At 45.6% G+C, this 23,212-nt stretch overlaps 1 protein-coding gene across 1 annotated transcript; it reads left to right on the forward strand.

Moving 5' to 3' along the window:
* Positions 1-1,464: 1,464 nt before the first annotated feature.
* Positions 1,465-20,201, forward strand: LOC123509278. The gene is made up of 6 exons (XM_045263478.1): positions 1,465-1,593; positions 2,335-2,532; positions 3,276-3,545; positions 6,669-7,079; positions 18,219-19,046; positions 19,117-20,201. Exons 1-6 carry the CDS (start codon positions 1,465-1,467, stop codon positions 20,071-20,073), a joined length of 2,793 nt encoding a protein of 930 aa, XP_045119413.1. The 3' UTR covers positions 20,074-20,201.
* The last annotated feature ends 3,011 nt before the right edge of the window (positions 20,202-23,212 follow it).

Below are 23,212 nucleotides of genomic sequence, written 5' to 3' on the forward strand. Positions count from 1 at the left end.
GAAAGAAGACACACCCAAATGTCTCCATCCGGTCGGGGAATCGAACACCGGTCCTCTGGCTTGTGAAACCAGCGCTCTAACCACTAAGCTACCGGGTGTGTGTGTGTGTGTGTGTGTGTGTGTGTGTGTGTGTGTCAGTCAGTCAGTCAGTCAGTCGGTGTGTGTGTGTGTGTGTGTGTTTGTCTGTCAGTCAGTCAGTCAGTCAGTCGGTGTGTGTGTGTAATTCACAGTTTGATCTGCTGCAGTCTCTGACGAGACAGCCAGACGTTACCCTACAGAACGAGCTCAGAGCTCATTATTTCCGATCTTCGGATAGGCCTGAGACCAGGCACACACCACACACCAGGACAACAAGGTCACAACTCCTCGATTTACATCCCGTACCTACTCACTGCTAGGTGAACAGAGGCTACACGTGAAAGGAGACACACCCAAATATCACCACCCGGCCGGGGAATCGAACCCCGGTCTTCTGGCTTGTGAAGCCAGCGCTCTAACCACTGAGCTACCGGGCGTGTGTGTGTGTGTGTGAAACACAAGCTATTTGTAACCTTTGTTGATTTTAGTAAAGCTTGTGATCTGGTCTCTTTTGACAAATTACTTTTTTTTAATTCTACAGCGCATTGGGTGCGGCATGATGTTGGCTGCGTTGGTAGCTGTGTAGCCTATAGTGTCACTGATTCGGTGATTGGAAGTACTGTTATGACCGCCACGCTGGGGGTTCTTCAAGGCTCTCCTATTTCTTGTGTTATGAATGAGCTTATCAGGATGCTCAAGGGTAGTTCCTATATAGACTGGCCTCATACACTAGTATTAATGAATGACAGTGTTGCTATCCACAACCAGGGAAGACAAAACAGATAAAGTAACGATTCTATCAACCTTTAGCAGTGATTATGGCATGATTATTAATGAACCAAAGAACAAGTTGTTTGTTAATGGTGGTTCACAGGAGGAGGCAGAGCCGTTGCGGGTGGGGGAATAATTTATCAGCTCTTGCACAAGTGACGGGTCTGCTTTGTCCGCTTTGAAATTGCATGCAAAAAAAAAAAAAAACAAGTTATGTCATGCACTCAAATTTGTTTAATTTGTTAAAAAGAATAATGATACATCTTTTATTGTTAAACGAAGGAAATTCGTGGCGGCGTTAGTGTCATCATTGCTTTATGGCTGCGAATCATGAGTGGGAGCTGACCTGAAGCGTATTGCTACACTCTATAATTGGGCACTTAAGCATCTTCTGGGTGTAAAAAAAATCTACCCACGAATGATGTATGTTACGCCGAGGTGGGATACCCGCCGTTACCAGACTTGCTGAATTATAAACAAATTTTTCTGAAAAATTGTATTAGAAAGGTCCAAGTTTACAGATGATCCCTTGATTTTTCGACTGAAATAGCTCCAACAAGTTACACAACATTGAACAGCGCTATTCGAAGGTTCATAGATACAAATGTAGCGGACATGAATGATTTAATGCAAATTGTGTATGAGAGGTTGCGCATCACAGCGTCTGCTAGCTCAAGATCTGAAGTGTACTGCCATTTGGATCCCGACTATACACTTCACGGTATATACAAGGAACGTTATACGGTGAACGATCGGTTTAGAATGGTCTTCACTCGCTTCCGTATATCGAGGCATAGTTTGTGTATTGAAACAGGAAAGTGGAACAGGCGTGGCCGCGGTCGTCTGTCTGCAAAGAAAGAAGCGTCTGTGTGTATGTGGAGTACAGTTGACAGAGGAAACACACACACACACACACACACACACACACACACACACACACACACACACACACACAGATAAATAGAGATAGGTTTATTTATAAACTATAGTTTCCAGATTTACATAAAATCATAAAACAAAATCTGAGGATAAAACGAAAAAAAAAAAAGAATAAAACTGCACTTTAAAACATAAAACGAGTTGTTGTCCATTCATTGAGATTAAAAATAACATAAACTCACTAATTAAAACTAAGGGACTAGTGACATTAAATTGCGTAAACCAAACATTAGGCCAATACATCATCGACAAAGCAAATTGCGATCAAAGTACCACACTACATAAAACACCAAAGAGTAATGCAAATATGAACTGCAAAGGATTAACTAAAAACATAATAATAAATTCAATACTTAATCATACTGTCAAAATTTTGTGGATTATTCTACAACATTCAGTATCATGTTTACCATTAAAAAGGTCCTCCATACAATCCAGATAAAAGTTGTGTCTAATTTCAATAGAAATGGGACAAACCGATCCACCACATGCCGTTCAGTCTATACAGCTCCACACACTCACTGAGCCGGTCCTCTATGGACAAAGGACCTTGCCTCACTTGTTCCACCGCCCGCTCTCTATCGCCATGCTATGCTCAAACACACCAGATCGAGTGATTCACATTCTAATGCGGCCATTGATGGTGTGGCGGTCTCTACACACACTGCGGAGCGCCAAGGTGCGGTACACGGCGTATCGCGACCGAATAGGAGCAGCGACACACTCATGCACTCTCAGCATAAGGTGCTGCATGCATAAAAGGTATAGCTGAGTTAATATAGCCCCTTATTGTTGTACTCTTGGTGGTGTTACCAGGGGTGATTATCTCTATACCATACATAAGTGGGTTATCAAGGAGTCCATTAATTTCTGATATGTTCTTGAAGAATTTGTGCTGCCGAAGCATAAAAAAAGTCGGGAAAGGAAGGGAATCCCGCCTCTGTTAGCACACATCAATCGGAGTTGATTCAACGGTGCTTATCATCCCAATTATATAACCTAATGATGGGTTCCAAGTCAGCTCCTGACCACGACTCACAGCCATACAGAGGCGTGGACATAAGTGCCGCGTCAAACACCCTCCGCTTCACCACGAACGGCACATCATTAATAGTTTCTTTTGACAAATGCCAGACATTTTGTAACCTGCACGATTCATTTTCATTTGGCATGCACCTTAAGGGCGGAGGACACGGAGTGTTCCCTAAACACAAAGACAGATGATAGAAAAGGGAAAGGCGCCGACTCCCTCAAACACACACACACACACACACACACACACACACACACACACACACACACACTGGAATACGTCGCCACAGCCAATACTGAATACTTCAGTTGTCACCGAGCGATACTTTCTGAACACTGCGCCAGCCACCATTACAATAACAAATTGCTCTATCATATTATATTACGAATACAATACATGTATGCCCATCCCTGCAATGCCATTACCACCAGGGCTTCCCTTCTCTCTCCGGCAGGGCGGGGCGCATTCCGACCAGCTGTACGAGGAGCTGCTATCAACAGTCAGTCGCGGGGATCACGTGCAGGAGGTGTCCTTCCTCCTGTGTAGGGGCGCTCCCCTTGAGCCCTGGGTTGGTAGCTCTGCCCTCAGACTGGCTGTCACCACCGACCGTTCACGTACCGTCAGCCTGCTGCTGGCGAGCGGTGCCTCACTCTCTGCCAGCCTGCTGCAAGAGGCCTGGCAGAGCCCCAACGTGACCCCGCAGGTGCTGGCCTCCCTCACCACCGTGAGTATTAGTACCCTACTTTGCCTGTATCCAGCACTGCCACATAATGTAGTGGTGCCCCACACTGGCGCCGAGTGTCAGCGGCGGCTCCTTTTGCAGCGTGGAGAGTGTTGGAAAGGCTTGGATGAGATGTGGGTGTGTTAGTTGTACGTAAGAACATAAGTAAAGAGGGAAGCTGCAAGAGGCCGCCAGACCTACGCGTGGCAGTCTCTGTGTGTTTAAAGCTACCATCTTTTTTTATACATTACAAGGGCACTGGCCAAGGGAAAACAAAGTGTTGGAAAAAAAAAAAATCCCGCTGGTTGCCAGGCCCTGTTAAGAGGAAAGTAGAAAGAGAAAAAACAAAAAAATCTAAAAGGAGGGTCCAGTTAACGTAAGAGGTGTCTTGACACTCCTCTTTTGAAAGAGTTTAAGTCATAGGCAGGTGGAAATACAGACACAGGTAGAGAGTTCCAGAGTTTACCAGTGTAGGGAATGAAGGAGTGAAGATACTGGTTAACTCTTGCATTAGGAAGATGGACAGAATAGGGATGAGAAGAAGTAGAGAGTCTTGTGCAGCGAGGCCGCAGGAGGGGAAGGCATGCAGTTAGCAAGTTCAGAAGAGCAGACAGCATGAAAACAGCGGTAGAAGACAGATAAAGATGCAACATTGCGGCGGTGACTTAAAGAATCAAGACAGTCAGTTAGAGGAGAAGAGTTGATAAGACGAAAAGCTTTAGATTCCACCTTGTTTAGTAAAGCTGTGTGTGGATCCCCCAGACATGAGAGCCATACTCCATACACGGGCGGATAAGGCCCTTGTACAGAGCAAGCAGCTGGGAGGGAGAGAAAATGGACGAAGACGCCATAGGACACCTAACTTCTTGGAAGCTGATTTAGCAAGAGTAGAGATGTGAAATTTCCAGTTTAGATTTTTAGTGAAGGATAGACCGAGTGTGTTTAATGTAGAGGAGAGGGAAGTTGAGTGTTATTGAAGAAGAGAGGATAGTTGTCTGGAAGGTTATGTCGAGTAGATAGTTGTAGAAATTGAGTTTTGAGGCATTGAACAAAACCAGGTTTTCTCTGCCCCAATCAGAAACAAGTGAAAGATCAGAAGTTAGGCGTCCTATAGCATCTCGCCTTGAGTCATTTAATTGTTGTTGGGTTGGGCGTCTGTTGAACGCTGTTGAATAATGCAGGTGGTATCATCAGCATAGGAGTGGATAGGGCATTGAGTCAGATTTAGGAGATCATTGATGAATAATAGAAAGAGAGTGGGTGATAGGACAGAACCCTGTGGAACACCACTGTTGATAGTTTTAGGGAAGAACAGTGACCGTCTACTACAGCAGCAATAGAACGATCGGAAAGGAAACTGGAGATGAAGGTACAGAGAGAAGGATAGAATCCGTAGGAGGGTAGTTTAGAAATTAAAGATTTGTGCCAGACTCTATCGAAGGCTTTCGATATGTCAAGGCCGACAGCAAAGGTTTCACCGAAGTCCCTAAAAGAGGATGACCAAGATTCAGTTAGGAAAGTAAGAAGATCACCAGTAGATCTGCCTTTACGGAAACCATACTGGCAATCAGAGAGAAGGTTGTGAGCTGATAGATGCCTCATTATCTTCCTATTAAGGATAGACTCAAAGGCTTTAGAAAGGCAGGAAATCAAAGCTATAGGGCGGTAGTTAGAAGGATTGGAGTGGTCACCTTTTTAGGGACAGGTTGAATGTGAGCAAACTTCCAGCAAGAAGGATAAATAGAAGTAGAGAGACACAGATGAAAGAGTTTGACCAGGCAGTGAGCGAGTTCGGAAGCACAGTTTTGAGAACAACAGGAGGGACTCCATCCGGACCGTAAGCCTTCCGAGAATCAAGGCCAGAGAGGGCCAGGAAAACGTCTTTATAAAGAATTTTAATTTTAGGGATGAAGTAGTCAGAGGGTGGAGGAGTAGGAGGAATATGCCCAGAATCATCCAAAGTTGAGTTGGTAGCAAAGGTTTGAGCGAAGAGTTCAGCTTTAGAAAAGAAGAGACAGCTGTAGAGCCATCTGGATGAAGTAAAGGAGGAAAGACGAAGAAGTAAAGTTGTTAGAGATATTATTGGCTAGATGCCAGAAATCTCGAGAGGAGTTAGAATTGGAAAGACTTTGACATTTTCTATTGATGAAAGAGTTTTAGTAAGTTGGAGAATAGATTTGGCATGATTACGGGCAGAAATATATAGGGCATGAGTTTCAGCAGTTGGATGGCTACGGAACCGTTTGTGAGCCGCCTCTCTATCATTGACAGCACGAGAACAAGCAGAGTTAAACCAAGGCTTTTTAGCTTTAGGGTTAGAGAAAGTATGAGGAATGTATAGCTCCATGCCAGAGATAATCACCTCTGTTATGCGCTCGGCACAAAGAGAAGGATCTCTGACATGAAAACAATAATCATCCCAAGGGAAATCAGAATAGTACTGCCTTAGTTCCTCCCACTTAGCAGAGTTAAAATGCCAGAAGCACCTCCGCTTAGGCGGGTCCTGAGGCTGCACTGGAGTGATAGAACTGGTAACGGAAATTAGATTGTGGTCGGAGGAGCCCAACGGAGAGGAAAGTTTAACAGAGTAAGCAGAAGGGTTGGAGGTTAGGAAAAGATCTAATACCATCTATCATTTCCATCCATGAATTAATCTAATCTTCTTTTAAAGCTACCTATTGAATCAGCCCTGTCTACATGACCACTGAGACCGTTCCACTCATCAACCACTGTGTTTGAAAACCAGGTTCTTCCCATTTCTCTCCTAAATTTGAATTTTCAAGTTTAAACCTTTATAGCAGGAAGGAAATGTAGAAGTCGATAGACATAGTTAAAAGAGTTTGGCCAGGTAAGGTGTAAGCACGGAAGCACAGTTTTTTGAGGACGATAGAAGGGACGCCATCAGGTCCATAAAGTTTGCAAGGGTTTAGGCCAGCGAGGCATGGAAAGCAGCATTACGAATAACTTTAATTGAAGATATACAATAGCCAGAGGGAGAAGAAGAGGGAGGGACAATACTCCTGCTCCTCCTCCTCCCAACGCTTCTTCCCAGGCGAGGCTTCTATTCCAGGCGTGCAGGCGTGTGTGCCTGCCCTGCCTGATGTCCCAACCCTCCCTATCTCGCAGGTTTACTGTTGCCGGCTACGTGCGGAGCAGCGTCAACTTGCAAAGATGAGTGATGTCCTTGTGAAGAATATCAGCAAACTGCTGGAAGAAATCGAGGGTGATACTCCGTGGCAAGCTGCCTGGCGAGTGGGCGAGGACATTGAACGAGCAGCTCTCAGCGACCTGCTGGCAAAGGCCGCTGCCGCCAATTGCCCACTGACTGCATCATTCCTACACAGTGCAGGAGCATGGACTTTTTTTAGCCCAACCCCCGGTCGCAGTGCCCTGCACGCCGCTCTGGAAGCCGGCCACCAGGGCATGGCCGAACTGCTAGTCAGGGACCTCGGGGCCTGCCCGTACGTGCCGGACTCTGGCGGTCGCCTTCCCCTCCATATCATGACACACGAGGAACGGCGAAAGCAGCTGGAGCAGGTGAGGCTGGCTGTCTCTCAACCTCCCTCCACCCTTCTCTGTCTCTCTTTTTTTCCCTCTCTCTCCCTCTCTTTCTCCCTCTCTCTCCCTTATATATATATATATATATATATATATATATATATATATATATATATATATATATATATATATATATATATTTATTTATATATAAATCTTTTTATTCCTTATTTATGTAGAAGTCCACCCAAAGGCAAACCAATGTTGAAAAAGACCCACTAATTGCTAGTTCTTTAAAATAAGAGATAGCCAAAATTAGGGAGCAAATATCTTGAGAACTCTCTCTTAAAAGAAGTCAAGTCGTAGGCAGACTGAATCACAAAAGCAGAAAGGAAGTTCCAAAGTTTACCAGTGAAAGGTATGAAAGATTCAGAGTACTGGTTAATTCTTGCGATAGAGAGTTAAACAGAATAGGGGTGGGAGGAAGAAGAGAGCCTCGTGCAGCGAGGCCGGAGGAGGAAGGGAGGAAGGGAGGCATGCTAACAGTTACCAAGATCAGTAGAACAGTTGGCACGAAACTAGCGATAAAGAATAGAAAGAGATGCAACATTTCGGCGGTAAAAAAAGAGGCAGAACACAGACAGTCAGAGGAGGGAATTGATGAGCTTTTTATTCCACCCTATCTTGTAAAACTGTGTGACTGGAACTCCCCCAAACATGCGAAGAGTACTCCATACAGAGAAGGATAAAGCCACTGTACATAGTTAGCGTTTAGAGAGGCAAGAAAAACTGGCGGAGACGCCTCAGAACGCCTAACTTCAAAGAAGCTGTTTTAGTAAGAGATGAGATGTGAAGTTTCCAGTTAAGATTATGAGCAAAGGACAGACCGAGGATATTCGGTGTAGAAGAGGGAGACAGTTGAGTGTCATTGAAGAAGGGGGAAATAGTTGTCTGGAATGTTATGTCGAGTTGATAGATTTGAGTTTTTGAGGCATTGAAAATTACTAGATTTTCTCTGCCCCATTCGGTAATCTTAGAAAGATCAGAAGTCAGGCGTTTTGTGGCGTCCCTGCGTGATCTATTGACTTCCTGAAGAGTTGGTCGTCTCTGAAAGGACGTAGAAAGATGTAGGGTGGTATCATCAGCGTATGAGTGGACAGGGCAAGAAGTTTGGTTAAGAAGGTCATTAATGAATAATAGAAAGATAGTGGGTGACAGGACAGAACCCTGAGGAACACTACTAATAATATATTTAGGAGAAGAATAGTGGCCGTCTACCACAGCAGCAATAGAACGGTCGGAAAAGAAACTTGAGATAAAGTTGCAGAGAGAAGGATAGAAACCGTAAAAGAATGGAAGTGACAGATATTTAAGAATCTTCCTATTCAGGATAGATTAAAAAACTTTAGAGAAGCAAGAGGTTAAAGCTATAGGACTTTAGTTTGAGGGATTAGAATGGTCATCCTTTTAGGAACAGGCTGAATGAATGTAGGTAAACTTCCAACAAGAAGGAAAGGTAGAAGTCGATAGACAAAGATGAAAGAGTTTTCCATGCAAGGAACAAACAGGGAAGCACAGTTTTTGAGAATAATAGGAGGCACCACATCAAGTCCATAAGCTTTCCGAGCGAGCGAGGGCATGGAAAATATCATTACCAAGAATTTTAATTGTAGACATGAAATAGTTAGAGAGAGGAGGAGAGGGAAGGACAATCGCTGAAGCATCCAAGGTGGAGTTGTGTGCAAAGGTTTGAGAGATGAGTTCAGCTTTAAAGAAAGGAGAGATGGCAGTGGTGCCATCAGGATGAAATAAAGGAGGGAAAGATGAAGAAGTGAAGTTATTGGAGATGTTTTTGGCTAGATGCCAGAAGTCTCAAATGGAGTTTGTGTTTGAAAGATTTTGACATTTTTGAATTTATGAAGGAGTGTTTGGCAAGTTGTAAAACAGACTTGGCATGACTTCAGGCAGAAATATAAAGTGCATCAGATTCATGAGATTGAAGGCTGAAGTACTTTTTGTGGACAACCTCTCTATCATGTATAGCACGAGAACAAACTGTGTTATACCAAGGTTTATAAGGTTTAGGTTGAGAAAAAGAATAAGGAATGTACGCCTCCATGCCAGACACTATCATCTCTGTTTTGCGTTTAGCACAAAGTCTCTGACACAGAAGCAGTAATCATTCCAGGGAAAATTATCATAAAACCTCCTCAGGTCCCCCAACTGGCAAAGCTAAAACGCCAAAGACATCTGAGCATTGGGGGATCGTGATGAGAGATTGGAGAAATAGGACAAGATACAGAAATGAGATTGTGAACAGAGGAACCCAACGGAAATGAAAAGGTGACAGGAAAAGCTGAAGGATAAAAGGTGAGGAAGATATCAAGAATGTTGGGTGTGTCTCGAAGACGGTCAAGAATATGAGTAGGATGTTGCACCAGTTGCTCTAGGTCATGGAGGATAGCAAAGTTGAAGGCTAGTTCACTAGGATGGTAAGTGAAGGGAGAGGAAAGCCAAAGCTGGTGGTTGTTACGTTCACCGGTTAAACTGGTAAGATTGGCATCGGGGAGCCGGTGAACAATAACAATAAAAAAAACACTGCATGTTCAACTGGTGAGGAAATGCAAAAGGGGGAACTTTAAAAAGCTATTTTAATAACCCATAATGAAACTGACACACATAGATATAACATGAAACATGAAACACAGATATATAACATGAAACACAGGAAAATGACATACACATATACATATAACACAGTAATAAATACAACAATAAAGAACCCAACTTAATACCTAACAATAATCCTAATCCTATATGGAGGCAATGTGGAAAACACGGACGAGGGGAAGTGATACTTATGCGGTGTCGCAGTGGTGAAATGCTGGGTGATGGTTGATCCCACGGTAGACCCAAGAGGCGTTGTGTTCACTGGTTGAGGCCTGGACCTCAACTGGCTTCCAGAAAGCCAAGAGCTGGCTTAACACTTCCGGTTGAGTCGAATGGGGCCGCGTGAATCCAACTTCGGGACAGTAGTGGGACTTCATGAAACGGTGACGTGGAGGGTTTATGAAACGGTGGCGTGGAAGGTTCACGAGACGGTGACGTGGAAGGGAGGCGGAGAGGTGGCGAACGAGGTAACAAGCGGAGGAGGTGATGGTAGTGGGTATGTTACGGGCGGGCCGTAACATTTCCTCCCCTAAGACCTCCGTAATGGGCTCATGAAGGAGGTGAGACGGAGATCTTGATAAGGCGTCGGCGATGATGTTGTCCACCCCTTGATATGGTGGACTTCAAGTTGAAGGGTTGAGTTAACAAGGCCCACCTAAGAATGCGTTGGTTTCGGTTCTTCATGGCGTGAAGGAAGGCCAGAGGATTGTGATCGGTGAAGACCTTCGTAGTTTGAGGACCAGGATGAAGGTAGCACTCAAAACGTTGGAGCGCCAGGACGAGTGCCAGAGCCTCCTTCTCGATGGTGGAGTAGTTGAGTTGATGTTTCTTCAGCTTGGCGGAGTGATAGGCGATGGGATGGAGGATGCCGCTTGTGGGGTCCGTTTGTAGTAGGACAGCACCCACTCCAACTCCACTCGCGTCCACTTGTAGATGGAAGGGGCGGGAGTGATCTGGCGTCCAGACCACTGGTTCCGAGGAGAACGCCTTGAGGTGTTGGAAGGCTTGGTCACAGGTCGGGGTCCAGTGGAAGGGGACAGAAGTGCTGATAAGGTCTGTCAGGGTGGCGGCCAGGGTGGAGAAGTTCCTACAGAATCTTCTGTAGAAACCAGCCATCCCCAAGAACCTCATGAGAGCTTTCCTGGTGAGAGGGACAGGGAAGCCAAGGATGGCCTCCACGTTAGCTCTCTTAGGGCGTACCTTGCCGTTCCCCACCACATGTCCCAGGTAGACCACCGTAGACTTCCCGAAGGTGGACTTAGCCAGGTTGATTGTAAGCCCGGCTTCCTGCAACCGACCCATCAGCCTCCGAAGACGGGTCAGATGTGTCACCTAGTCGTCCGCAGTCACCACCAGGTCGTCCAGATAGGCAGATGTTCCCTCCAAGTCCTGGGTGATGTAATTTATAGCTCTCTGGAAGGTGGCGGGAGCATTAGACAAGCCGAAGGGCATCACTGTGTATTGGTATAGTCCGAAGGGGGTGATGAAGGCGGATATTATTCGGGCCTCGTCCGAGAGGGAATCTGGTAGTAACCTTTAAGTAAGTCTATAGTGGTTACAAATTTGGCTACTCCTATACTATCTATAAGGTCCTCTATCAAGGGCAATGGGTAGGAGTCTGGCACCGTCACTTTATTTAATTTCCTGTAGTCGGTGCAAAATCGACTACTACCATCTGGCTTAGATGTTAACAGGCATGGAGAAGCCCAGGGAGATATACTAGGTTCTGCAAGGTGATGACAGAGCAGATAGTCTACCTCTTTTTTCATCAAGTCTCTTTTAATGGGTGAAATGCGATAGGCTGGTTGTCTTATAGGCTTGATGTCATTAGATATTAATGTTATGTCATGTTGGATAGTATTACAAAGTCCTGGAAGGTCACCTGTCATTTCTGAAAAGTCTAGCAATAACTTTTTAAGATCAGACGTTGTGAAGGTGTTAAGGAAAGAAACACCTCATCAAGGTTGGACATGATTTGGCTGTTTAAGGGGCGTCCTTTAGGTGACGAGAAGAGGAATTCGATGTCAGACTCTTCCTCGGGGGCACAGGACCAGACTCCTTCCCTACCAAACATACAGGTAAAGTGCGAGACAAGTCGTCCTCTGGTTCTCTGGAGTGGTAAGGTTTCATTAGATTAATATGAACTAGTTGGGAATCCTTACGACGGTCAGGAGTGTGGACCACATAATTTAATTAACTTAGTTTTTGAGCCACAACATAAGGTCTCATGAACTTACAGTTCATGGGAGAAAAAGTAAAACCTTGTCTCCTGGTTTGAAACTTCTCATGACAGATTTGGGAAGAGAATTCTGTTGCATTTTAGTTTGAGATTTGAGGAAGTTTGATTTGGCAAAAGATCTGACTTCACTGATTTTATTCTTAAGGTTACTGATGTAGTCAGACACACTGGGGCTTGAAGGAGTATTTTGAGTAAACCATTGATCCTTTAATATTTTGAGAGGCCCCCTGATCTGTCTACCATAGAGTAATTCAAAAGGGGAGTAACCTAAAGAATCTTGAGGAGATTCTCTTAAAGCGAAGAGAAGAAAAGAGATACTGTGGAAATTTTCACACTCCCAGTCGCCTTGTTTGACTAAAATTCACACCTAGTGACTTTGGGCCTGGAACACCATCTTCGCGTTGGGAATGCGTAGAGGGTGTCCACTCTGTTACGTCGCTTGAACTCACTGTAAACAGGGAATGAGACAGTGTAACTTATTTGTAGTTTGTATTTCCACCTGTAACAAATGTAACACTAGTACAAGAGTTCAAACTTACTTTAATTGTTGGTTCGTCAAGTCGTAACGGACCTAAGTGTTACCCTATCCTACCTCTGGCCAGGGTAAAACTACGGGCACTTAACTTAGGTAAGCGAAGCTCTTGTTCGCCCACTTGTATGTTGGTGTGACTTGTGGGTAAGTATGGAAGTTCTTGTTTCTCCCGTCTTGCCTTATTTCTTGCTATAATTCTTGTAATGTTCGACACACTGAGGGTCCGGCAACAACCAATGACCTTTCCTGGCTGCCGTGAAGGTTTTCTCGAATCCTGAACCAGGTGAGCCTGAATACGAACCTAATCTAAAACTGTTGCTCACTGAACCGAATCAGTGACTTCGTGGTTTTAACTGATTCAACTAGTAATATTATGATTATTTTATACCTTGTTTCGTATAAATATTTTAATTTGTTACGTAACCGAAATCCTGTTAATTAACCCAAACCATATACTTCTAACCCAAAAGCAAATAAAGTATGTACATACACCAGTATAAATCATTGAGAATTATCACTGTGGAACAAATTCCCACAGATACATTCATCCCAGTCTCCTTGATGCTCCAAGCAATACTTCTTCATCATGGATTTTAATGTTTGGTGAAACCGCTCCAGACAGCCTTGGGATTGGGGTGGTAAGCCGAGGAGGTAACATGGTCGATGTTTAGCTCATTCACTATCTGTTGGAAAAAATTGCTAGTGAAATTGCTACCCTTGTCAGACTGAATTTGTTTTGGAATTCCTACCGAGGTGAAAAAATGTATTAGATGTTTTACAATGGTCTTTGATGTGATGTTCTTAAGAGGGAATGCTTCAGGGTACCTGGTAGTGGGATCCATGAGGGTTAACAAATACTGATTCCCTAGTTTGGTTTTGGGTAAGGGCCCTACGCAGTCTAGAACGATCTTTTTGAAGGACTCCGTCTGAACTGGAATAGGCGTCAGAGGAGCTGGCACAAGGCGTTCGTTAGGCTTACCCACAATTTGACATATGTGACATGTTTTACATAGTGTGACACATCCTTTTTCATTCCTGGCCAAAAAAAATGTTGTCTTTTTTTTGGATGCCTAGATGATCTGACAATCCATCATGAGCTAGTTCTATAATGGCTGGTCTTACAGACAAGGGGATGACAACTTGATGTGTTTCTGACCAGGTGTCTAGTTGTTTCAGTTCAGGAGGTCTGTAGGCACGCATCAGGACTCCTTCCTGATAATAAAAACAAGGCAATTTAGACATATCCTTTGTCTCACTGGCAACATGTCTGATCTTAGCCAAAGTGAGATCCTGTTCCTGAGCATTAATCAAATTCTCCTTTGAAATGATGTTATTGTACAAGTTGTCAGTAGAGGCAATCATTGGTGGAGGAGGTGGTGAAAGGGCAGGGGACTTGGACTGAGACCTGGTGACTGCACACACTGGGAAGAAGTGAGGGGATGTTTCGTCCAGGGTCTTAGTGGGACTTTCTGTTAAGGGAGAATCAAGAACAATTAAGTTTGGAACAGCCAAGTTACCCGCAAGATCATTACCCAGTACAAGATGTACCCCGGTACTGGCAGTTCACCAGGTTTAATGGCTACCACAACCTCTCCTGAAATGAACGGGCACTGTAAGCTAATATTAGCCAAGGGATAGGAGAGCTGTGATTCGAGACCTGTAAGGATCACCTTCTCCCAGTGAAAGCCTGTTTGATGTTAGGGATGACATCTTCCCTTAAGATGGATTGGGCAGCACCTGTATCACGCAGAACCTTGACATTTATTGCCTTGTCTTTACCATCAGTCAGGGACACTTTACCTTGATACATGTACGAGTCATAAAGTTCTAGAGGAGAGTTGACAGGGTTAGCTAGGGCCACTGGTTTCTTGTTCTCAAATGTGTTAGGTTTAGGGGCCACAAAAGAAAGTTGACGTTGAGAGGCCTTGCAATTTGGGTGTCTACATTTCTGGATCGTGTGTCCTGGTTTCTTACAGTATGTACACCAGGGGGAATTATATGCATTTGGCGAGAATCCGGTCGGCTTACCACCCGCGCCCCAAAACCTTCCCCAAAGGAGGACCTAACATTAGATAGTGAACCACGACCTCTACTACCCAGGGATCCCATCAACAAAGCAAACGCATCAGCCACTTTAGCGGCAGACATAAGATCACTCTCTCCCGTTCTTCCACATGCCTCAGAATATTAAAGGTAACTTGTTCTTCCATTCTTCCAGGACCATTAGATTGAGCAACTCCGAAAAGGTGGTAATGTTAAGGGCGGCTAACCATTTCTTAAATTGTCTTAGTTTCTCACTAGCAAATTCAACATAGGTGTGAGACTCTGGTTTCACATACTTTCGAAACTGTTGTCTGTATCCATCAGAAGTGATAGAGTAGGCGTCTAGAATGTTACCTTTGATCTCTTCATATTCTACCTCATCACTAAGGCCGTTGTATACCCTATAAGCTTTTCCTACTAGCTTAGGGACAAGGAGAGACACCCACTGATCCTTGGGCCATTTATTCCTATTAGCAATGCTCTCAAAAGCGCGAAATGACCCGTCAACATCAGATTCATCAAAAGGGGGAACTAGCGGAGCAGCTGTAGCAGGATTAAAGCTTGCTAACTGTTTCTTTATATCTATTTCTTCCCTCTAAACTTAGCGTCATTTCGTAGGGCTAACTCCTGAATTTCTAACTCTTTCTCCTGCCTTTTAAGTTGTAACTGAAATTCTCTTCTTTTTCTGCCTGTAGTTGCATTTGTTTTTTTTCTCTCTGTAGTTGCATTTCTCTTCTTTTCTGCCTGTAGTTGCATTTCTTTCTTTTTTTCTGCCTGTAATTGCATTTCTTTCCTTCTTTTCTGCCTGTAGTTGCATTTGTTTTCATGCATCCGGTATTCTAGTTTAAGCTTCTCAATTTCCCATTGACTTATCCTACTCTTATCCTGTTCTTCCTGGGGACTGTGTATTATAGTCCTCGTAGAGGCTGACATGGGAGTTAACTCTTCTATGGCATTTCCTAGCAACTGACCTTCTTGCACTAGATGTTCAACAACTACATTCTTAATGACCTCTTTAGTCATCTGAGACGTGATGGGAACATCAAAATGTTTAGCGATGGTCTTCCATTGGTCCTTCTTTATATTAGCATCTTTAAGTTGTTCCAGAGAAGGGTCGGCACAAAAATCTTCAACGTTAAACTGAGCGGAAGCCATATTAAATAGATGTTAAACCACAAAAAAAAAAAAAATGATAAGCGAATTACTTAAGTGAGGAACTTGGCAGAGTGATAATAAAGGCAACCTTGGAAATTACCTAGATTATACTTAAGTAAACACTTATGAGTACAATCACTAATGAGGGGTAAACTAGAGAGTTACGGCATTAAGAGGGATCCGGATTACTCTAGTTACGAGACTTGAGAGTGAGGAGCGAATGTACTGAGACTTGTTATTGATAAGGAGGCGGATTAGTCTGAGAGACTAGTTAAAATGGCCGATTCTAACTAGCGAGAAAAATGATCCGCGAAGTGAGGGATTGAGGGTTCGCATGAACATATGATGATCCCAACACTTGGATAACACTTATTACACACCTGCCTATGTGCAAAATATAGAGATAAGTGCTATCGGTGAACACGCCTTTCTACCTGGTTTCCTGCTCTACCACTGCTATGCGATACCAATGAAAGTCACGAAGCACGTTTAACCCAAAAGGAGCCACTTGATCGCACAAAGGTAAATTTAAACCACACGCAGAGTAAGTCACAGAAAAAAAAAACACATCAAAGTCACAACACCACAGAAACACAAGTAATCACAGAAAAAAAAGTCACTGGAAAAATGGAACACTGAACATGGGTTATAATGGTCCTGTCACGGTCGCCAATTGTTACGTTCACCGGTTAAACTGGTAAGATTGGCATCGGGGAGCCGGTGAACAATAACAATAAAAAAAAAACACTGCAGGTTCAACTGGTGAGGAAATGCAAAGGGGGCACTTTAAAAAGCTATTTTAATAACCCATAATGAAATTGACACATAGATATAACATGAAACATGAAACACAGATATATAACATGAAACACAGGAAAATGACATACACATATACATATAACACAGTAATAAATTAAAAAATAAAGAACCCAACTTAATACCTAACAATAATCCTAATCCTATATGGAGGCAATGTGGAAAACACGGGACGAGGGGAAGTGATACTTATGACGTGTCGCAGTGGTGAAGTGCTGGGTGATGGTTGATCCCACGGTAGACCCAAGAGGCGTTGTGTTCACTGGTTGAGGCCTGTACCTCAACTGGCTTCCAGAAAGCCAAGAGCTGGCTTTACACTTCCGGTTGAGTCGAATGGGGCCGCGTGAATCCAACTTCGGGACAGTAGCGGGGCTTCATGAAACGGTGACGTGTAGGGTTCATGAGACGGTGGCGTGGAAGGTTCACGAGACGGTGACGTGGAAGGGGAGGCGGAGTGGTGGCGAACGAGGTAACAAGCGGAGGAGATGATGGTAGTGGAGTATGTTACGGGCGGGCCGTAACATGGCGAACATTGAAATCTCCAAGAATTCAAATCTTTGCAAAAGGGTAGAGGGAGAGAATGTGTTCCACTTTGGAGGTTAGATACTCGAAGAATACTTTAGTCAGAAGAGTTAAGGGAGATATAGACAGCACAGATGAGTTAAGTTATATATATATATATATATATATATATATATATATATATATATATATATATATATATATATATATATATATATATATATATATATATATATATATATATATATATATATATATATATATATATATATATATATATATATATATATATATATATATATATATATATATATATATATATATATATATATATATATATATATATATATATATATATATATATATATATATATATATATATATATATATACACACACACACACACACACACACACACACACGCCCGGTAGCTCAGTGGTTAGAGCGCTGGCTACACAAGCCAGAGGACCGGGGTTCGATTCTCTGGCCGGGTGGAGATATTTGGGTGTGTCTCCTTTCACGAGTAGCCCCTGTTCACCTAGCAGTGAGTAGGTACGGGATGTAAATCAAGGAGTTGTGACCTTGTTGTCCCGGTGTGTGGTGTGTGCCTGGTCTCAGGCCTATCCGAAGATCGGAAATAATGAGCTCTGAGCTCGCTCCGTAGGATAACGTCTGGCTGTTTCGTCAGAGACTGCAGCAGATCAAACAATGAAACACACACACACACACACACGCACACACACACACACACACACACACACACACACACACACACACACACACACACACACACACACACACACACACACACACACACACACACACACACACACACACATACATATGTGTGAATACGCGCGCATATGTCATTGCTCGGCTCACCACTGAGAATGTTGGGATTGGAGTCCCTGGCGCGGCGAGGTGAATGATTGTGGCTCTTCATTATGTATCCGTGCTTATCCAGCAGCAAGTAGTGCAGCACAATACAGCACTTCGGGATGCAGCACGAGGAACTGTGGCCTCGCTGTCCCAGTGTGTGGCTTGGGAATGATCTCTGTTATTCCTAAGACACCGCTCACTCTGAGTTCTGAGCCAGCAAACTACCAGCTACAGTCAATGACACCCCTCCCTCCCTCTCTCTCTCTCTCTCTCTCTCTCTCTCTCTCTCTCTCTCTCTCTCTCTCTCTCTCTCGTCTCACAGAGGCTGTTCGAGAAGGAGAGGGAAAAGGTGAAGGATCTTGAGCTTCGCCAGAAAGCAGATCGTGAGAAGGCGGCGGCACGGACAGCACTGGATGTACAGAGGATTCTTTTTAACCTCCACAAGAAGGGCGATGGTAAGACTGTTTCTGTAGGTGATGGCCGCGCCTGTCTGCTGCTGGCTGCACGCAAAGGTCTGCTGCAACTGACGCATCTGCTGCTGCGGGAGGGTCGTCGCCCAGTGGACGAGGTGCTAGACAAAGCATGCGGCACCACCGCCCTTCATGAGGCGGCCTCGCACGGCCAGGATGGTTGCGTGGCGCTGCTAGTGAGCGCTGGCGCCAACATTCAACAGTGCGACAACTACGGTCAGACGCCCCGACACCTGGCCGCCATGTTTGGCCACACAAGCACCGCTGACTTTCTGGCCCGACAAGCTGTGCAGGACCCTCTTTGTCGCGCGAGCACCACCGCCGAGCAAGTGACGAGAGGATTTAAGGCGTACCTGCACCTTTATGAAAAGTATGGCCATAAGCCTCTAACGCCGTCTGACCGTCACGATCCCAAAAGCGTCACGAGGAAACTTATGAAGCAAATAGAGGTAGGGAAGCTGAAGCAGGAGGCTCAGCGGGTGGCTGTTGACTTGTCACGGGGCGAGGCCCTTCAAATACATGAGGTGGTGATGACAGAATTAAAAGCCATCATGGATAAGGTGTCAGCCGCGCATCCCACCTACCGCGGCGACCTGAGGCTGGCGGGCAGCTCTCGGGACGGCTCCAAGTTGTACGCCCCTGACGAGTTTGACGTGAATATCGTGATTCATGAGGATGGCGTGAGTAAATATTAGTGAGAGAAAGGAGGCGGAAGCCCTGCTGAAGGGTAGGTTAGAGATATCTGTAGAGACTGACAATCCACACCTTCAGGGGAACATTTTCATGACCAGTCTGTACGAGGAGGTGCACCGCTGCCTCACTGACCATACCCTGTTGGACAAAAGACTGAGCCTGGTGCCGCCGGGCCTGACCAGCACGCAGGTAGGCGTGGCGCTTGCCCTGGCCTGGCAGGGACAAGAGTACCCTCTGCTGCTGGTCGGCGTGGACTTGGTGCCGGTGCTGGAGGTGCCGTGGCCGGAACAAATCCCCAGACCCTTCCTCACTCCCGCGGACACCACCACCATACAGCTCAGTAATGCCGCGGACGCCACATGGCGCTGCAGCTTTGCCTTGACAGAGGCAATGGTGCTGGAGACATTGAACCCGGCAGAGCGCCAGGCACAGCTGATGGGAAAGGTGCTCCTGTCCCGCCTCAAGACCGAGCGCTGGATGCCACGACACAAGAAGAGCTTCTGCACCTGGTTTGACACACGGGAGTATAACATCCCCGTGCCGAGTGGGTTCTGCTTGAAGAACGCATTCTTATTGTGGCTAGAACATAGAAGGTGTGAGGAGAGGGACCACGCCAGACACTTGAGGACGAAAGGCAAGGAGGACCTAGTAAGGCAGAGGGGAGCGGGAGGCAAAGAACCCGCCAGGCAGCTTGAGGTGGGGCGGGAGGAGGACCCCACTAGATGGATGGTGGAAGTGTTCAGACTGATGTGTGCAAACCCAGAGGAATCACCAGAGCACCTGGCAACTCTAAACAGCTCCGCCTACTTTGGAGGGGACTGTGAGGGCCGCAAACCTGGGGACGGCGCGCCCATCATAGTGCAGTGTCTAGAGGAGGACTTGGAAAAGTTGTGGTCTGGCTCGGCTGACCAGAGAGACCTGAGCAAAGACACCCAGGAAGCGATGAGGAACATAATGCTGGCGCTGCACCTCTGGATGCTGAAGATGCAGCTCTACGGTGACGATCAGCAGTGATTCATACCACCCTCAGTACACCTCTCTTTCACACACACACACACACACACACACACACACACACACACACACACACACACACACACCACTACTTCCCCACCAAGGACATCACAGTGGACCCATCTGATGCCCCTTGGATGACGCCCTGCATCAAACAACTCCTTCGTCAGCGTGACAGGGCTTTCCACTCTAGCCCTGACCAGTACAGGAGTTTAAGGAACAGAGTTATCAGGGAAATTAAAAAAGCCAAGGCAAGCTACTACCCAGACAAAATTCACCATCTCAAGCTTACTAACAACAGACAGTGGTACGACAAGATTAAGTCTTTGTGTGGTTTACAAAAGCAAGCCTCTTCTCTTCCCTGTGTTTCACACCTTTCACCTGACAACGCGGCCGAAGAGATTAACGGTCACTTCGCTGCGATCTGTCAGACACTCCCTCCCCTTCACTCTACTACTCTCCCAGCCTACCTCCCTGCCTCCTCCCCTCCACCCCTTGTCCAGGAGGTTGATGTTTACAGGAAGCTTCTTGAATTTAAACTAAACAGATCCACCACTCCCACTGACCTCCCATCAAAATTTACAGAAAATTTGCCCCAGAACTTGCCACACCCCTTTGCTCTATCATCAACGCCTCCCTTTCTCAACATTCCTGCCCCGATGACTGGAAGACATCCTACGTCACCCCCCTCCCCAAAATTTCTAATCCACAGTCACTGAATGATCTAAGACCAGTCGCCATCATTCCTATACTCAGCCTTATCTGTGAAGATTTTGTGTTCGACTGGGCCTATAACAAAATTTGTAACTCTATTGACACACAACAACTTGGCAATATTAAATCCACCTCCACATCTCACTACCTTGTCAGCTTTCTGGAATTCGTTCACAGCCACCTGGACAAACGCAACACTTCTCTAGCTATTGCTTTTGTGGACTTCAGAAAGGCCTTTGATCTTGTTGATCACACTGTTGTGATAAATAAAGCCATCACACTGGGTCTCTCTCCCTAACTGATAGCGTGGCTGGCAGACTTCCTCACGGGAAGGCGTCAGGCCGTTCGTTATCAGGGCTCTGTCTCCTCTTTCCAACAGCTCACATGCGGGTCCCTCAGGGGACCAAGATGGATCCACTGTGCTTCCTCATCCTCATCAACGATGCTCTCGTCCACACCCCCCACCGCTGGAAGTATGTGGACGACTGCACCGTGGGCGTACCCGTGAACAACACCAACCCAGACTTCTCAGCACTTCAGTCCACTCTCAACCAACTACAGACGTGGACGGAGGACAACAAAATGACCATCAACCACACCAAGACCGTGGTGATGCACATTTGTACCTCCACAGCAGCAGTCCCCTCCCTCCCCAGCTATCTGTGGGCCATCACTCCCTCCAGGTGGTCCGCAGCACCAAGCTTCTAGGTGTCTTGGTGGATGATCAATTATCATGGAAGCAGCATGTTTCCAACATCATCAGGTCAGCCTCATACAAAATCTATTTACTGCGCCGACTCAGGTCCCTGGGAGCACCGGCAGATGAGCTGAGGGGAGTGTACCTCACCTTTATACTCCCTAAGCTCATGTACGCCGCCCCAGCGTGGTCCTCCTCCTGAACCTCACACAACGACAACAGCTGGAGAGGGTTCAGAGGAGGGCGTTCAGGGTCATCCTTGGGCCTGCCTACAGGTCCTACGAGGACGCCCTGACCTGCCTGAGTCTGCCGAGGCTGGCCACAAGACACCAGGAAGCCTTGGAAAAATTTGGGGAAGGACTGCTGCGTCATCCACGTCTCCGCCACCTGCTATCCCCCGACGTGCCTCCCCCTGCTCGCGCCACCCGACACCAGAATCGCGTGGCGCGCTTAAGAGCACCGCGCACTGATCGGTACCGACTCAGCGCGGTGCCCACTATTGTGCGAGCCTTAAATAAATAAGTAAATTAATAAGTGAATACTAGGTTAAGTTAGATCCATTGTTAGGTTAAGCATTTCAGTTCATTGTTCTAATGTCCCCCATCCTCCTGTACATTTTCAGTGTAATTTTTTACATTGCCTAATTAATAAACCGTATATTATTATTATTATTATTATTATTATTACACACACACACACACACACACACACACACACACACACACACACACACAGTGGTTAGAGCGCTGACTTCACAAGTCAGAGGACTGGGGTTCGATTCCCCGGCCGGGTGGAGATATTTGGGTGTGTCTCCTTTCACGTGTAGCCCCTGTTCACCTAGCAGTGAGTAGGTACGGGATGTAAATCGAGTTGTGACCTTGTTGTCCCGGTGTGTGGTGTGTGCCTGATCTCAGGCCTATCCGAAGATCGGAAATAATGAGCTCTGAGCTTGTTCTGTAGGGTAACGTCTGGCTGCCTCGTCAGAGACTGCAGCAGATCAAACAGTGAAACACACACACACACACACACACACACACACACACACACACACACACACCGCGTAGTGTAGTGGTTAGCACACTCGACTCACAATCGAGAGGGCCGGGTTCGAGTCCCGGAGCGGCGAGGCAAATGTGCGCGGCTCTTAATGTGTGGCCCCTGTTCACCTAGCAGCAAATAGGTACGGAATGTAACTCGAGGGGTTGTGGCCTCGCTTTTCCGGTGTGTGGAGTGTGTTGTGGTCTCAGTCCTACCCGAAATCGGTCTATGAGCTCTGAGCTCGCTCCTTAATGGGGAAGACTGGCGTACCAGACTGAAAGGCTGAGCTCCACAGGACTGTGTAAGGTACTTGTAAATACAAAAGAGCAAAAAATATTTATGAACATTTGTAAACGTAAAAAAAAAAAATTGTGTGTATTATGTTTCGTGTTGACTCAAACCTGCTCATGTAAAATATGCATCTGAAGATTTTATTTTGAGCTATTGATATTTTTCTTATGAAGGATGGCCAAGTACACGCACAGATTGACACATTATATATTAAGTGTGGGTAGCAGAGTGTGTAGTAAATACTTGTGAGAGACTCGGGTGTGGGATTATTGTGAACTCTGTATAGGATACCACACATCTTTGCTAATTTATTCGTAACGAAAGAAATGTGTTAATTCCAGTTGATGTTCTCATCTATATAAACACCCAAAAACTTTGTAGACTTTACTCTGTCTAATA

This window comes from Portunus trituberculatus, chromosome 26 (assembly GCF_017591435.1).
Source record: "Portunus trituberculatus isolate SZX2019 chromosome 26, ASM1759143v1, whole genome shotgun sequence".
In the NCBI taxonomy this organism is placed as follows: Eukaryota; Metazoa; Arthropoda; class Malacostraca; order Decapoda; family Portunidae; genus Portunus; species Portunus trituberculatus.

Excerpts from the sequence above, each read along its gene's own strand:
- LOC123509278 (XM_045263478.1), top strand. The coding sequence starts at position 1,465 with ATGAATGATTTAATGCAAATTGTGTATGAGAGGTTGCGCATCACAGCG. Across the intron at positions 1,594-2,334 it reads TATACAAGGAACGTTATACG|GACCTTGCCTCACTTGTTCC; the intron begins GTGAACGATCGG and ends CTATGGACAAAG. Across the intron at positions 19,047-19,116 it reads TCGTGATTCATGAGGATGGC|ACTGACAATCCACACCTTCA; the intron begins GTGAGTAAATAT and ends ATATCTGTAGAG.